This window comes from Helicoverpa zea, chromosome 21 (genome assembly GCF_022581195.2).
Source record: "Helicoverpa zea isolate HzStark_Cry1AcR chromosome 21, ilHelZeax1.1, whole genome shotgun sequence".
In the NCBI taxonomy this organism is placed as follows: Eukaryota; Metazoa; Arthropoda; class Insecta; order Lepidoptera; family Noctuidae; genus Helicoverpa; species Helicoverpa zea.
This window is the reverse complement of record NC_061472.1, coordinates 6,924,469-6,940,438: the sequence shown is the minus strand read 5'-3', so window position 1 is coordinate 6,940,438 and position 15,970 is coordinate 6,924,469. Positions and strand designations below refer to the sequence as shown.

General features: G+C 36.5%; 1 protein-coding gene across 1 annotated transcript in view; it reads left to right on the top strand.

Annotated features, from left to right (window-relative positions):
- Window positions 1-1,906: 1,906 nt before the first annotated feature.
- LOC124640805 (dopamine receptor 2-like) overlaps window positions 1,907-15,970 on the top strand; it is a 34,705-nt gene continuing 20,641 nt past the window's right edge. The window contains exon 1 of the mRNA XM_047178737.1: window positions 1,907-3,144. Within this exon, the coding sequence (XP_047034693.1) occupies window positions 1,907-3,144 (1,238 nt within the window). The remainder of the gene's footprint in view (window positions 3,145-15,970) is intronic.

The window sequence follows — 15,970 nt, the reverse complement described above, 5'->3', positions numbered from 1 at the left end:
ACCTTTAGTATTAAGCTAGGTCAGGCTCACCAGCTGCATTTGACAATCGGATTACGAAGTCATTAGCAGTGTCGATTACTAAGTATGATTACCAAGTCCGACACGAATGCTGTATCGATTACATACGAGTCAACTATTCGATTGTCTAGGCTTTAGATTATTTGATCGAGTGTATTTGGTGTTGAACTAATAATTGCATAGTGTGTGTCTTTGGTTAGGCAAATATTTATGGGATTAGTTACAAGTTTAGATGCTGCAAATAACGTAAAACAAAAACCGACTAAGTGTGAGTCGGACTCATGCAAGAAGGGTTCCGTACCATTTAATTAAAATACGCCCGAAATATCACGCTAGTTGTATAGGAGTCTCCTAAAATATTTATGCAATTCTTATTATAATAAGTTTTCAGTATTTATCGTTATTTATAGCAGCAAATATAACACATATCTGTGAAAATTTCAATCGTCTGACTATCATGGTTCATGAGATACAGCCTGGTTACAGATGGACGGACAAACAGAGAAGTCTTAGTAATAGTATTCTGCCATACCCATGGCAAAACAATATTATTACCTTGACACTCCTTGCTATATCATTTTAAGTACAACATTCCTTTAACTTCAGAGTTCCAAAAGCAATTACTTCGCTATAACTATCCACGTGTCGCTTGAAACTAATCTGAGGAGAAGTAGCGGCCATTTACCAACCAGTCAATAGTTGGCCAGCCATCCAAGCAGGATTTCCGCACGTAAGGTCACCATATATTGTTGGATACACAAAGTTTATTATTGATAGGCCTACTCGTTTCTAGAATATAACAGTGTATATTTTTCATATAAAACGATTTCATTTTATAAACTCAACTTTTTTTGTAAATATACTACACGGTAGCGGTTGATGCTACGCCGTAGTAAAGTGCTCGTAGTAATCCGCTACGGCGTAGTATTCGCGTAGCACCGAATGTTGCGTGTCCTTATAGTTATAAAATAGAGAAAGAAATGGTACATACAAGCAATACGAACTTCATGAACAAATAAAATAATGACTGAATTTAGATTCAACTACTAACTAGTTTTGTAGTTAATTATCGCATATAAAAAAACTACAAATAACAGTCTACAGTGAGTCAACTTACCTCTACCAAATAGCAAAACACTTACGGCGAGAACCATACATGGTGTATCAAGTTTATTTATGTTCGGGTACCTCAAAAGAAGTAAGCCGATCGACCCGGTCTCAGGTTCTAAAAGTGTTCTCATGTCTTAATTGCGTAACTAAAGCCCACCTGTTTATTTACATACATTACACGTGGCGTGGCTCGGGCTACGAGTGAACGTAAAGTTCGGGAGGGGCGCGGCGAAGAGCGCGGGGCGCGGGGGGAGAGGTTCAGGCGCCCTCATGTGGACGGACCTCTCACGGCCCACGGCACACAATTCGTTTGATCTCGCCGGTTGCTCTGAGCGCTATTTATGTCCCGCAAGGCCACCTGTCGATGATGACGCCATACAACTCACGAACAACCCCTGCCAATGACACACTTGTACACAACCAACTTCTGATATCATAAAAGTTCACAAAACTTTTAAGCGATAATATCAAAGTTAACCATTGCCAATTTCATTTTCACTTGTAATGTTTGACGCAGCACAATCTCATTTTAGTTTTTTAATCTCGAGTTTTTGCAAGCTTCGTTTAGACGTGCACTAATTTCGTTTTTGTTGTTGTTTCAGAACGTGGCTAAGCATATCTGCGGGCTACAAAAATATGCCAACAAAACATGTGCCAGAAATCGGAATACTGGAATACAATGCCTGCCAAGAACGTAATCTCGAAATGGCTGCGGGCGAAACAAGGGAAGCATAAACACTCACCATGGCGCTAGTGAGCAACTGACTATCGGAAAAATATGAACGCGACGGACCCGGATGTACTAGTGGCAAGAGGCCAACTGGACGCCCTGTACCGCGGGGAGTACGCACTGGACGCGGCCCGCCCGCTCGACTTCAACGCCTCCTTCGACAACGCCTCCGTCTACAACGTATCCGACCCCGAGGAGCCCTGGAACGACTACATCAAACTGCTCCAGGACAGAGCACTCCTCGTCTCCTTTCTTCTACTGTTCTCTTTAACCACCGTGTTCGGCAACATGTTGGTAATCCTCGCCGTGGTCCGTGAGCGCTACCTGCACACGTCTACCAACTACTTCGTGACGTCACTCGCGGTCGCCGACTGCCTGGTCGGTCTCGTGGTGATGCCTTTCTCCGCGCTGTATGAAGTGTTAGAACACACGTGGTTCTTCGGAGTGGACTGGTGCGATGTGTGGCGGTCTCTAGACGTGTTGTTCAGTACGGCCTCCATATTGAATCTGTGCGTGATCTCGTTAGACCGGTACTGGGCCATTACGGACCCAATTACATATCCGATGCGTATGAGTGGCCGGAAGGCCGCTTTTCTAATCGCGGCTGTGTGGGTGTGTTCGGGCGCGATATCTTTCCCCGCGATCGCCTGGTGGCGCGCCGTGCGTGTTGAAGAAGTGCCAGATTACAAGTGTCCGTTCACGGAAAACTTAGAGTACATAATATTTTCATCGACAATATCATTTTATTTGCCTCTGTTTGTGATGGTGTTCACTTATTATCGTATATATCGTGCAGCGACTATTCAGACGCGATCACTTAAAATCGGCACTAAGCAAGTGATGAGACCTAGTGGTGAGTTAGAGTTGACGTTGCGGATACATAGGGGTGGGACAGTGCGGCAGCGTAGTGACGCGTGTCACGGTGCGTGCACGCCGGAGGAGGCGGACCAGGAGCCGCTGACGGCGCTGCAGAACAACGGTCTGTCGCGATCGTCGACACGTCTGACCAACGTGACGCACGGCAAGCATTTGCCGAAAAACTTTTCGCTGTCTCGTAAGTTGGCGAAGTTCGCCAAAGAGAAGAAGGCGGCGAAGACGTTAGGTATAGTGATGGGTGTGTTCATAGTGTGTTGGTTGCCGTTCTTCGTGGTGAACCTGCTGTCGGGTATCTGCTCGGCGTGTATCGCGCACGAGGAGATCGTCAACGTGGTGGTCACGTGGCTCGGATGGGTCAACTCTTCCATGAACCCTGTCATCTACGCGTGTTGGAGTAGAGACTTTAGAAGGTGCGTATATATAAAACTTTTTATTACATAAAATAATACTAATAACATAGGGACGTATCAGATTATACAAATTACAGTTATAATTGAGCCGGTATCATTTGTTACTAGCTCATAATCTAATTAGACTGCAAATAATGCCATTCAGCTGTCACGTTTAAATCGTGGTTAATAATAGTTTGACGTAATTATTTGATAAATTGAAACTTAAAATGATTCCACTCGGTTCGGTTTATGTTGTATTTTCATAGTGCTAAAATAAATTAAAACATTCGTTTACGTTGTCCTCGCGTTTCATGTCTCAAGTTTTGATAGACCACTTAGTTTTATAGCCACTTTCAAGTGACGGATACTTTTACATTTTTAAAGAAACTTTTTACGTTGTTTGATTTTGTTTTCGGTCCCAACAGTTTTTAAAAGAAAACAGATTAATAAATTAAAGGCCACGATAAAAAGAGGGTTTAAAAAGAAAAAAAGTACTACCAGTATTACCAAACCTTTTCAATATTAAAGCGCATATTCTCTGACCAAAGTAACAGTAGCCGTACCTACATCACAAGCTAATCCATACAGACTATGATATATAACCTTATAGACAAGAGTTCAATCAATATTGCTTAACTATAATACTGTCCGTCCAAGCAAGGACCAATAATAAATGGAACTCCTTCACAGAAACGAAAATCAAGCGTATTATACAACGATCACGTTTCATTGTTTAACCCAAAATGGACCGAAAAGGTCTTTCTAAATTTTAAACAAAGAACAGGAGTTCAAAATGCAAGTTCAAAATTCAACTCGCACTTGACCGGTTTAATTGAAGCTGTGGCAACATTTTGTTCGACAAAGGTTGTTAAATGTACACAGAACCCAAAGGTGTAGTTACTGGAAGCCTCGTTCGCTTCATTAAGGCTTTTCTAGAGGCTATATCAAAGTTGTGAAACATGGTGTTCGAGAATGGAAAATATTTCTGCTTTATTAGCTTTTCTTTTTTGTTTTTGCTGTTCGCAATCAAGATAGATTAATCTCAGGGAGGATTAATCTTCAAACAAATTGTTTATAGTGTTATTGTTAGAAGTCCTATAAAAATGCTCGTTAATCCTATATAATCCTGTCAATAGGTAATCTGTTTAAGTGCAATTGTGCAAGATAGAAGGTAGCGTAGTTATTAAGTTGATATCGCATTAAGACTATGGTCTGGTCTTATATGGTCCGAACCAAAATACGGTAATGAATACTATTCTTTTCACATGTCTCAGTGCTTTTCTTAATTTGGCGTTTTTTGAACATCACGATTTTGTTATGTAATTTATCCATATAAGTACTAACAAATGCACTATTTATGAATTCCAATAGAATACACGTATTTTTCTCTTGATACTTGCGATAACTCTTACAGCTTCAAAATTCTTCTTACGTGAAAATACCAGCTAAGATCATAAAGCAGGATGTCAATAACGGTAGATTCAGTAGAAATACGTGTGCGGAATAACAATGGTGCGATATATCATAAGGTGCGATTACGCCATAGATGAGCCACCATTAAATCATTTACAGTGACGACTTTGTGTCGCACGCTGATTGGTGTAAGCAAAATGAATTGCTTTCACCCCAGCGTTTGGTTAGCGTGATAATGTGGGTTCTGGGAGCTATTGGTAGATTTTAGTAGTAGGTTATTGCAGTTCTGGGTAGATAGTATTGTTTTCTGAGTTACTCATATTCACTAAGAACATACAAGTAACAGCCAGTTTCTTCATCAAAAGTTAAAGCCAAAGTAAAAGTCAAAGTAATGACTAAAGTTAAAGTAACGGTTAAATTCAATTTTTCTATGAATTTTGCTGTCACTTTAGCCTTGAAAAAACGAATTTGACCGTTACTTTAACTTTGGACATTACTTTAACTTTAACTTTTGATGAAAAAACTGGCCGTAAGTAAAATATTTTAAGGATATCTAGACTTGCCAACCCACCTTGAGCGTGGTGATTAACGCTCGTTCTTTCTCTGTATAAGAAAACGCCTGTGCCTTGTAGCGGCAGAAAAAGGCCGATAATGATCAGTATTATTGCTTGTGAAATGATGAGTCTGCAATTTCAATTTTACCTTTTTACAGAAAAACTATTAAAAACAGAGAACTCTAAGACCGAGATAGGCTAAAAACTTTTAGTCATCTGATAATTTTATCGGGTTAACCAGTCAACTGAATCGTACAATGCTTTTCACTTAATCATAAATAATTTTCACTTCCCATAACCACACAAACAAATCATAGGTAAAAGCGACCCACGAGGAATATATTATGGTTACTGATTAGACGAGAAATGAACCCATTAGCAGGTTGACAGTGTACCACTGACCTACTTAATACAGCCAGTCACTGGCAGCCAGTAGGAAAACGCACTCGATCCCATAACATATCGTTTACAGAGAAACGTCTTATATGAAAATGTGTGTGGTAAGCGAAATTCGACCTTAAGGTGTGTGTAATAAAGATGAGATTGTGAGTTATTCAAATAGAACACTTTCATTTTCGAACTCATTTGATGGGAAGAAAGATCCTTCGATTGCACGTATTGCTAATGTTAGCTTAAAAGTATCGATTTCACTAATCCCAAAGACAATGGATTAGGTAACTATAAAGTACTTACTAGATGTTTTCGCGCGGTTTCACCCGCATCCATGAGGAACCTCTTGCCGTAACCGCATAAAAGCGTATATATAAGCGCCTATAGCGTAGCTTTTTCAACAGTGCTAGAATTTATCAAAACGGTTCAGTCATTTTAGACCTACAAACAATCCCTTTACCTTGAGTCCATATTCATACTCATACAATAAAATAACTGTCAAGTCCATACATATTTTCTCCAGCGTTTACCACATACGATAGAAAAGCTAGCACAAACGCTTAAAGCCGTTTCCACAAACCGATATCAAATAGTCGATGAACATAGCACAACACTAGCCAATTCCTTGGTAATACTCGTATTTCACGATGTTACAGTTATTATTATATAGTCGATTATTGCAACCCGTTTCCACCCCTAGCTCGGATTTACAAAGTTCAGTTAAAAGCTTCTGTTGAATTTCGTGGAACCCCTTTCAGAGGAATTCAAAAAGTTTTTGTTGTGTTGAAAATTTTAGGGTCCTATAACCCAGGCTAATAGGAAATGAAGGCCCTTTTCTATAACTAAAGCTGCACTTATGCAGATAAAGAAATAATTACACTTAGTATGTATATACTTAGTTAAGGTTACACACCGATTGACGTCACATGTTAGTGTTGGCCATCGCTGAAAACCAGCGCCGCAACTCTGTCTCGCATAGGGTCGCTGCATATGCTGAGCGAGGGCCATTTCGCGTGATCGTGACGCATATTTTCCTTTTCCCATTCTCTTTTTTTTTTTCGTTTTCATTCCTGTTTTGTTTTATTTTTGTGAGCTTTTGTATGTATTCGTTTTTGTGTGTGCGTCACGAACGCGAATAAACGTTTTGATTTGATTTTTGATTTGATTTGAATTATATAGTCGTACCTAATTTTTTTTAAAACACAAACTCGACCGAATCTTAGTTCAACTTATGAGGTAATACAGTTTTATTAACCATCACAAATTATTACAGTAATAAAAATTATAACAAACATAACTTATTAATACATTTTTACGATTTTAGAATGTGAACAAATCATTAACTTTAATCCATGTTGTGGTGCATAATACAACTTTTGCTAGCTATTCGGAAAATAATGCCAAAATACGTATCATAAAGGATACATATTTTAATAAAAACCAGCTATAAAACAGTCTGACATAATAGTTTATTTTGTTTCAAATATTAAAATATTTAATCATAATAAAAGTTTCTAGCTGACAATTTATAACATGCTAAATCCGAGCATACAAAAATATTATGTGTTGTACAAAGCTAATTTATGTATTTTGATTATTGTATTATTCTGTTTAGTATTACTTATTTCATATTCAATTAAATGTTTTAGCTAGCTTCCACCTGGGAATTTACCCGCGTCCTGAGAGAACTACTTCCCGAACTTTTATCGGAAATATGCTAAGTTTTAAGATGGATTACCGTCTATGTACGATTAAGGAACAAACATCCAAATATCGAAACACATAAAAATTATGTAAGGTTAACAATGAAAAGAACTTAAAGTCATTAATATAGTTAACTTTAAGAGATGTCTTACAGTGAACGAATGTAAAATTATTAAAATGTATAGCTGTGCATTCAACAGACAAGTTATAAAGCGTTAAAATATACGAATACTTAAGATAGAGGTACATGAAACGTTTTTAAATTCGAATCTATTTCTAGCAAGAAGATAAAGCGACCAAAGTTTTTAATATCCCTGTCTAAAATATAGCCAATTTTTCAAGAAATAGTTCCGGCGGTTACACGCGGTCCCTCCGTAGTATGCCAACCGTGACTCAATAATTCACGAACGTAGTTTCGTTTATGACAGCAAAAGCCGAAATGCTTCTTTAAGAAACTATACTGCTCTATATATAGGTACCATATTTTTCTATACTGCTGCTGAGGAGTTTGTGGCTAAGTTACAGCAGCACGGGTCGATCCATCGTATGGTTAAGCAATGTTTGGCGTAGTTGGTCCATGGATGCACTATCATAACACGTGAAATCTCGGCTGTCATTTGAACTTCTTTGGCAGAAGTCAGAACTCTGACAACCAGGTTGTTACCTGGTTGTTGTGGTTGAGAGTACCGAAGAGGTCAGATAGGCAGTGGCACGGTGTAAAATATGGTATTCAGCTGCATTCCGTTAGAACTAGAAGCCGACCCCAATATAGTTTTGGAAAGGGTTAAACAGAAGATACTGAACCTATGCTACTAAAGTACTATAAAATGCATACTATAAATAAACTAGTGAATATAGATGAACAAGGTAAAAAAACAAAGTAACTGATGCACATTATCAGAATTACTTCTGTCTAAGTATCAGAATTAATTTTTAACACCGTTTTATTTCCTCGAAAACGTCTCATTTAGAGGTTATTCACCGAAAGATGATAAAGTGAAAAAAAACTCTTTTATAATGCCATAAAACCTCTCGCTTTTATATTGGCTAAATTAATGTCACTCAAATGAAAAACTGTACCGACAATTGTTTACGTTACACCGAACATTTTACGAAGACTTATTTGCAATTTGTTTCAATGCTTCCTAAATTAAAAACTTTATGTATCGAATGTTAGCTTTGATGTCTTGTTATTTGGATTGACAAAATATTGTCAAACTTTGTAATCAGTTTAACTTTTAAGAGGTCCTAATTTGCGGATTAATTTGTGTAATTGGCAACAGATGATTATCACCAGGACGTAAACCGTCGTGAGTTAAAAAAACTCACGACGGTAAAGCCAGATATGTAAAAGTCTGCAATAGGTAATAAATACTTTTTACTTTGTTGCTGCTTTCACTTTAAAAAGCAAGAGGAAAAAATTACATGACAGCTAATTTCTACGACTCACATAATCGCCTTCATGTACTCCGTATGAGCCAAATAAGCTTAGCTAGTTTATCCTAAAACGTGAACGTTAATATAATAATGGAATTTCTATACCCGCTATATTCAAACTACCCTCAGTAAGGTGTGACATTGTTGACACGGCCGTTATCGCGAGAGGTGGCGTTGCGTGCGCTGCTCACGGCTTAATTCGGATATATTTAAGCTTCGTATATAATTAACCTATTTTATAATACTGTAATTAGGTGACGCTAAGAATTTTGTTGATTTATTAGTTCTATGTTGTTTAGACGTAGCTTTTAACATATTTGTACTACCTACAGCAGTCACTGTCGAATGTGCAAAGTCCATTTTTTTACATTCCTCAATTTTCTTATATGTTTTTTATATTACCTACTTCGCTTAATTTTCGCTCTACCTGTGCAAGATAAATACTCCAGATCCTTATTAATTTTATTTAAATACACCTCTTAACAAACTCATCGACATCAAATGAAGTAAAAGTCAAACTTTACGCTTCCTCCCTCAGTAATATTTCTTTAATTAAGTTTGCGCTTTGTATTTAAATAAATTAAATAAATGCTGAGACAAGTTTCGTCCAATCACAATCAGCTGATTACACGGCCCCATTTCCTTTAGGAGATCGCAAGGACAATACCATTTACATTTGTATTAGCATTTTCTCGAAGACACTTCGGAGATTTGCGTCCAGAATTTTTATTGGTCACTCAGTGACCGCTCCTAGTATTTTATGTTGGTACTCCGTCCGTAATATCTGGCAGATAGCCAATATTTGTTTCATAAAGTCAGAAGTCACAGCTCTATTTTTGTGTTAACTTGTTTTGGAGATTATAATAACAGAATTACGTGAATTTAGAGTCTCCGGGCAGAAAATTGGTCGTAGTGTAATAGTCAATCTTAAACTTGCTAACCAGGAGATATTTTTTATGTCAGGTACCTATATGTTCTAAGGCTGCGGGGTTGTTTGAAAGAGTTAACGCGGCCCTGATATAAAAAGGGCTTAAAAAGGAAATTGGTAGGTTTTAGTCAGTAAAAGTCTGATACTCCCTCATGCTGCCTCATACTACTACTACTAGGCCAATCTAGTCTTAATGGGATGATAATCAAAAATCGGTCTCCCATCCATGGAGAGACCATGGCAAGTCCAGTTTTCCCTCGCAAATCTATCGACCCGTGAGACCTTCAGCAAGCCACAGGCATATGGGCCCCATGAGTTATAGCCAAACTCATGGAACATTGAACAAAATAACATTTTTTGTTATAAACGTCGGCGATCCATCATTTTGAATGTTCATCAATATTAGGTAGGTATGTGTTATGTTTTGGCTTGTACCTATGTAGCGGTTATGTTATCTGTGTGAATATTTTTCAAATTCAATAAAAAAAATCATTTGTACGTTGCAAAAACAATAGAAGACGCAGTCAATAGTCATGATGAGTGAACTTTCACCTATACGGGAATCCAGAAATATTGAAGAAAATTCTAAAGAAAGTTGACAGTTACTTACAAGTGTATTGGAAAATAAAATACTCTAAATTATTGTGAGAAAGGCTGCTATATTTTTGAAAAAGAGAGTGAAGTAAATTCTTCTGTATAACAATTTAAAACTGAATTCTCGTGTTTTCTGCCTATGAAGCGTATAACCTACTTTTACTACATCTTGCAAAAATATGAACAACCGTAGCACAATGTGCCATTGCTCTGTCCACAGTTAGGCAAATCTTGCGAGCCTCGCTATCTGTGTGTGACATTTCAAGTAAAGAGCGTACATACTCCTTCTCAAAAGACCTTTCTTTTAAAAAGATTTTTACTTCTAATATGACAAATTTTCATAGGTAATACGAAAATCGCTTTTCGTAAGGCTACCAAGCTGCTCTTCTTCTTCTTTACTATCTATGCATATCTATACAAAAATATATTTACTAGCAACGCATCGTTCAAAAATGTCCCCTTACAGTAGCGTGATACACAACAGTATGAGATCCGCCTAGTTCCACGAGTACGTTCATGTCGTTCATCCAAATTAATTTAAACTTAACTCGGCAACAGCATTTGTGGGGGATCGTAAACCCCAGACTTATTGCTGCCACATTACATTTGTGAAGGTTTATTAATTTGCCAGATTTCACGTCACCCGTCACAGACGTTGCTGATAGATTAATGATAATATCTACGGTTCAGGGTTGTCATTTTGTAGTATAATAGAAGCTTAAGAAATACTGATAAAGCATGGCAATATTAATCTTAATGTATGTAGGTATGTGATGATGAAGTCCTCCTAGCCGATTGCCGGCCACGGCGCGGCGGCTGTTCTCGTATAAGGAGATCAGCCAGCTGCGCGGCGCATATTATAGTGCACAATCATTTGCTCAAACGCAGTAAAGTACGTAAATTAAGTACAGTAAAAAATACATACAAACACAAAACAATAGAAAACATAGGAACCAATGTATAAATCATGTATCTTTTTGCTACGGAATTAATACTGCTCTGCTTTGACAAGTCATGATACCCCGCGCGGTTTTTAATTAGTCATAAGCCCTTTCATATAACATAGTTTAAAATTAAATAGAACTCGTTATCATCAAATTTCAATATCGCATCGCAAACTCGTAATAATGAAAGCGGCGAAGGCGACATTGTTTTCTTGATTAATTTAGCAGGAAAATTCTATTAATCAAAATGTTGAGGCCGACGTTTTCAACGCTTCTATAATCCACTTAAAGTTGTAAACGCCTTCCGAACAAGACCGGTTCGCTTCTCAAAGAACTATTTAAGTAAAATAAGTAATCGCTTGTACTTAGTGTGCTTAAAGGCTAAAGTAGGGGCTAAGTTTGAGTTTTCCTCGACTTGGTCTTGTAGCAAAGATTTACTTTTATGATCTAAGGTACTTACGTGCTTTGAAGATGGCACGTTTATTACTGAATTTCTTACTGAATACACCTAATGTTTATATAATACGTAAGCTTTGTTTTTTCCTGGAAAATTCTTGTTTCTGAGTATTAGTTAATTATAAATAGTCGCATCCACGTTCTATGTATCATTTTACTTGACATAAGATTCTTGTTTTCCTCTACAGAACTTACGTAATATTAATTGAATTGATATGAAGTTGAGAAGTGGGTGTAATATTAAAATTACTTTTTTGATTGTGTAGTGAATCCTGTATAACCCTCAGATGAGGATTTCTTCTTGGGTTTTTCTTAGTTTTTTTTTCTAACTTTGGCACACCGACAGACGGTGTTTAGTTGAATGGTTTTTTCGTTTAGCCGATATAGTAAATCTTGCCTTACGTGATTGTTTATGGCAGGTTCTATTAGCAGAATTAGTTTTTGACAAATACCCACTTTTTTAATATATGACAGAAATCTCTACCCGTCTAGTGTCTATTTCAAGAGGTCTTCAAGACACTTTTTTAAAGGATAGACAAAAACATTTAGTCTGATAAAATATAGGATCCTATTTTCTTTATGTGATTGCAGTATAAATAATCTGGAACTTTCTGAAAAAGTATAGCTGTCACTCAGCCAAGCTAAACAGCTAATCCTTCAATGAGCCCATCCAACAATCCGCGATACACCCGACGCTTAAGTCTGTTATACATTACGCTAGCAAAATGACGAGGTTTTAACCACTTCATGATCAAACCATCAGCAACATTGCTTAAAACAAATGAAAGCGCACGTCTATCAAACACACAAACACACACACGGCCGCAGTTCTACACCCACACACTGACACATTTGTGATGCAAATCAGTATCGCAGTGCATAAGCCGCGGTGAACTCGGCTAATCCCTGTATCGATCTGTTTTTGGCGTGAATGGCCAGATTTAGTTGTTAGTAGCTTCATAGGGGATGATTGCCTTTTGTAAGAAATATTTTGTGTTTTGTGAACTGACAGGTTGTTGATATATTTTTTTATTACATGTCTCACAAACAAAAGATGAAAATTGATATGTTTATGTTAATTATTTGCTGTTTGTATGTTCCATGTTAAGTGGTGTTGTCAATAAATGCCTTTTTAATATATTTGGGACCAGATTTCTTCCGTTTCTTACAACTTTCTGTCATTAGGAATAACATATTTTTTTAAGAAGAGCTTTCATTATTTGACTTAAAAAATATTTAATAAACAACAAGATCTATTACAAAACAGCATTAATGTATTCTAAGACAAATAAATAATTGTCACAATGTTTAAATTATCTACCGATGTTTTTTTTTTTTTTTTGTTGATTTACAAATGACAAAACCTACTACACAGCATTGTGTGTCGGGCTCTCTAAATTCACACAAATCACACAATATAATAGTAGCTATTACAAGTATTGCCAGTACAAGACAATAAGATAACAGTACAAAACGAAGCCATCTGGAATATTCTCACAAAAGTCCACATATTGAATTCATCAACATATTGGCGATGGAATCGGAGACTCGATGCACTCAATTATCAGCCAGACTCGGACAATACATTCACGGTCCGGTGATGGCTTTTCGCTTATAAATTGCATCAGTTCTGAATATTATCTCAAGTGTGCTGAGCGATGAAAAACTATAAATAATTGGAGTTGAACAAAAACATTGAAGAGTAAAATTAAAAAAAAAAATACAAGAAATTACATTAACATTGCACAATTTTTAAATGATAATGACTATCCAAATGTTTTAAATTTATACATAATATGGAAAGTAGCAGAAGAAATAAATATAGGTAGATAGCTATTATAATCATTTTAATGGAGAATAAGATTACAATATGTCACAAAAGTCCATATTTAAATTAAATTCATCAACATATTGGCGATGGAATCAGAGGCTCGATGCACTCAATTATCAGCCAGACTCGGACAATACATTCACGGTCTGGTGATCGCTTTTCGCTTATAAATTGCATCAGTTTGGAATATTATCTCAAGTGAAACTGTATTGAAATCATATCATATGACAGTACGGCTGCAGTGACACGAGTGTGCTGAGCGATGCGGAACTATAAATGATCGCGTTAATCAAAATCATTGAAGGTTAATATCGAAATAGCTTGATAGAGATTGACAATTCGGATTACCGAGCTTTTAATTATCATTTTCAGAAAAAAATGGCGTTCTAGACATAAAGCTTCTTTTCTTTTTTACACACTCCATCTGTATCTCTTCTTATTCTATCTAAAGCTGTGCCTATGCACTATGTGTTCTATTTTTCGTCTTGTCTGTATTCTGTGTGTGTATATGTGTACATAAACTATTAAATATAATAAATAAGGGTGCTACATTTGCTAGTGCATTTTGTATTGTTATGGAATCGCTATGCTGTCACACACAAGCAAGGTTCATAAAATTGTTTGCGATATTTCGCAACGCACAGCTTTAACTGTGACTGAGTACTAATAGATATTATATGATTATTCCTTCAGAAATTGCGTTACATTTTGCCGCTATAAAGCCTTTCACAACACTCAGTTTTCACTCTTATTAAGTTAAGCTGTTACTGTTCAAAGTTCCAGATATTTAACGTCAATTAGACATGAAATCTTTGAGGCTATGTTGGTTTTGCAGTTTTGTATTTCTTTTAGAAGAGCCTAGATTGGTACTAAGTACTGTATAATATAATCATAGATATAGTAGAAAGCTCTGTTTAACAGGAAATAAATAATACCACTGTAGTACTAATTACCTGCCACCTAAATGTTGATCATTTACAAAGAGAAGAAATTCTATTATTAACAATAACGCTTAACTAACACTCATATTATAAGGTCAGCTACATATATTTATCAAACATCTGATCTTTCATACAACACAGAAGACACTGTTAAAATAAATAGAAAACAAAGGCAAGTAATTCGGAATCCTCATTTCCTAAATTAAGTACTATCTAAAGGACAACTGTATCCGTCACATTAGTTTAATGTACCGTCTACAAAAACGACGGATGGCAATTACTCAGCTAAGTCGAACGGAAAATCATCCTGAACAAGATAGCCGCTAGGAAATTAAAAATTATACAAAACCCAATAAATTATTACCTTTAATCCTTCACTTCTCAGAATTTTTTGATAATAAATTATTATTTAATAAAGTTCTGTTATCGATAAACGGCTTTTATATAAATGTTTTTGTCGTGTTTCATTGAAGATGGAATCCTCTAAGGATTTGTTTGTCGTCAATTTATTATTAATGATAACAGTCAAAGGTTGACCATTTATTACGGAACAATTTTGTTCTTGACAACAGCCACAAATATATTTAATAGAAGTTATGATAAATCGTCAGTTTAATCAAAAATAATAGAGGATAAAGAAAACTCGATTACAACGAACGAGTTTCATAATGCAAAATGTGGGGTTAGAGGGCGCAGAGGTCGAATAAACTGACCTTATTCCCGCTGTCCTTCAGATAGGACGGCTCTGTCCTTAGCCGAGGCACTTGTGCAAAAAGATGCATAAGACCCACCCACTACAAACTTTTAGTCGGCCGACAGTTTGTTTGGGCTTTTTTATAAACCTATCACCAAATGACCCCTCCCGCTGTGGGCTGTCAGCGTGAGGGAGTGTCAGACTCTTAAATGACTAAAACCCATCATTCTCCTTCTTAAGCGCTTTATGTAGCGCTGCCCAGTTTGTTTGGGCTCATAAATCAGTATGAAGATAAATATTAATAAGCATATAACAACGACCAGGTATTTGACCGGTGTCAGACAGACTAAAACCTTTGATTGGATTTATACGATTTCCTTTTAAAAAAAAATATTTTCAACCATTGGCAACAGCTGTCGTCCGACTGTAGGCCGACTGTTTAGTCGCCAGTGTACGGGTAAGCTTAATGTAACAGAAGTAAGCGCTTATGTAAGTATTTCTGCACGTGACGCTTTGTCTCTTGAGCCTTTTGTTGGTGGAGATTCTTGTTTTCAGCATTTTTAATTTATTTTTATGCAGTGCGATAAATTCTAATGATAAATTGGATGGTGAAGAGACTCACAGTATTTTTGTTAGGTATATTTGTTATCGCATAACTAAATGTATAAAGTGACCTTTAAAAAGTTTCGAAGAAGAAAATAATTTGTGATAGTAATTTGATCGGTCTGGCTAAATGGAGTGAATGAATTGCACTTATGAACATCAAAAATTTAAACAAAGATGCTAGTTGCCTATTATTTAAAGCTTCCTTTAGACAAAAACGGGCAAGAAACTCCATGTTTTTAAAAATAGTTTAAAAAGGTATTATCACCATCCTTAGAGACGGTTTTTTCAAAAATTCTGGTTAGAATTGAAATATAAAAGGTTAAACATTTCCTGCAATTAATGGACAAGATGC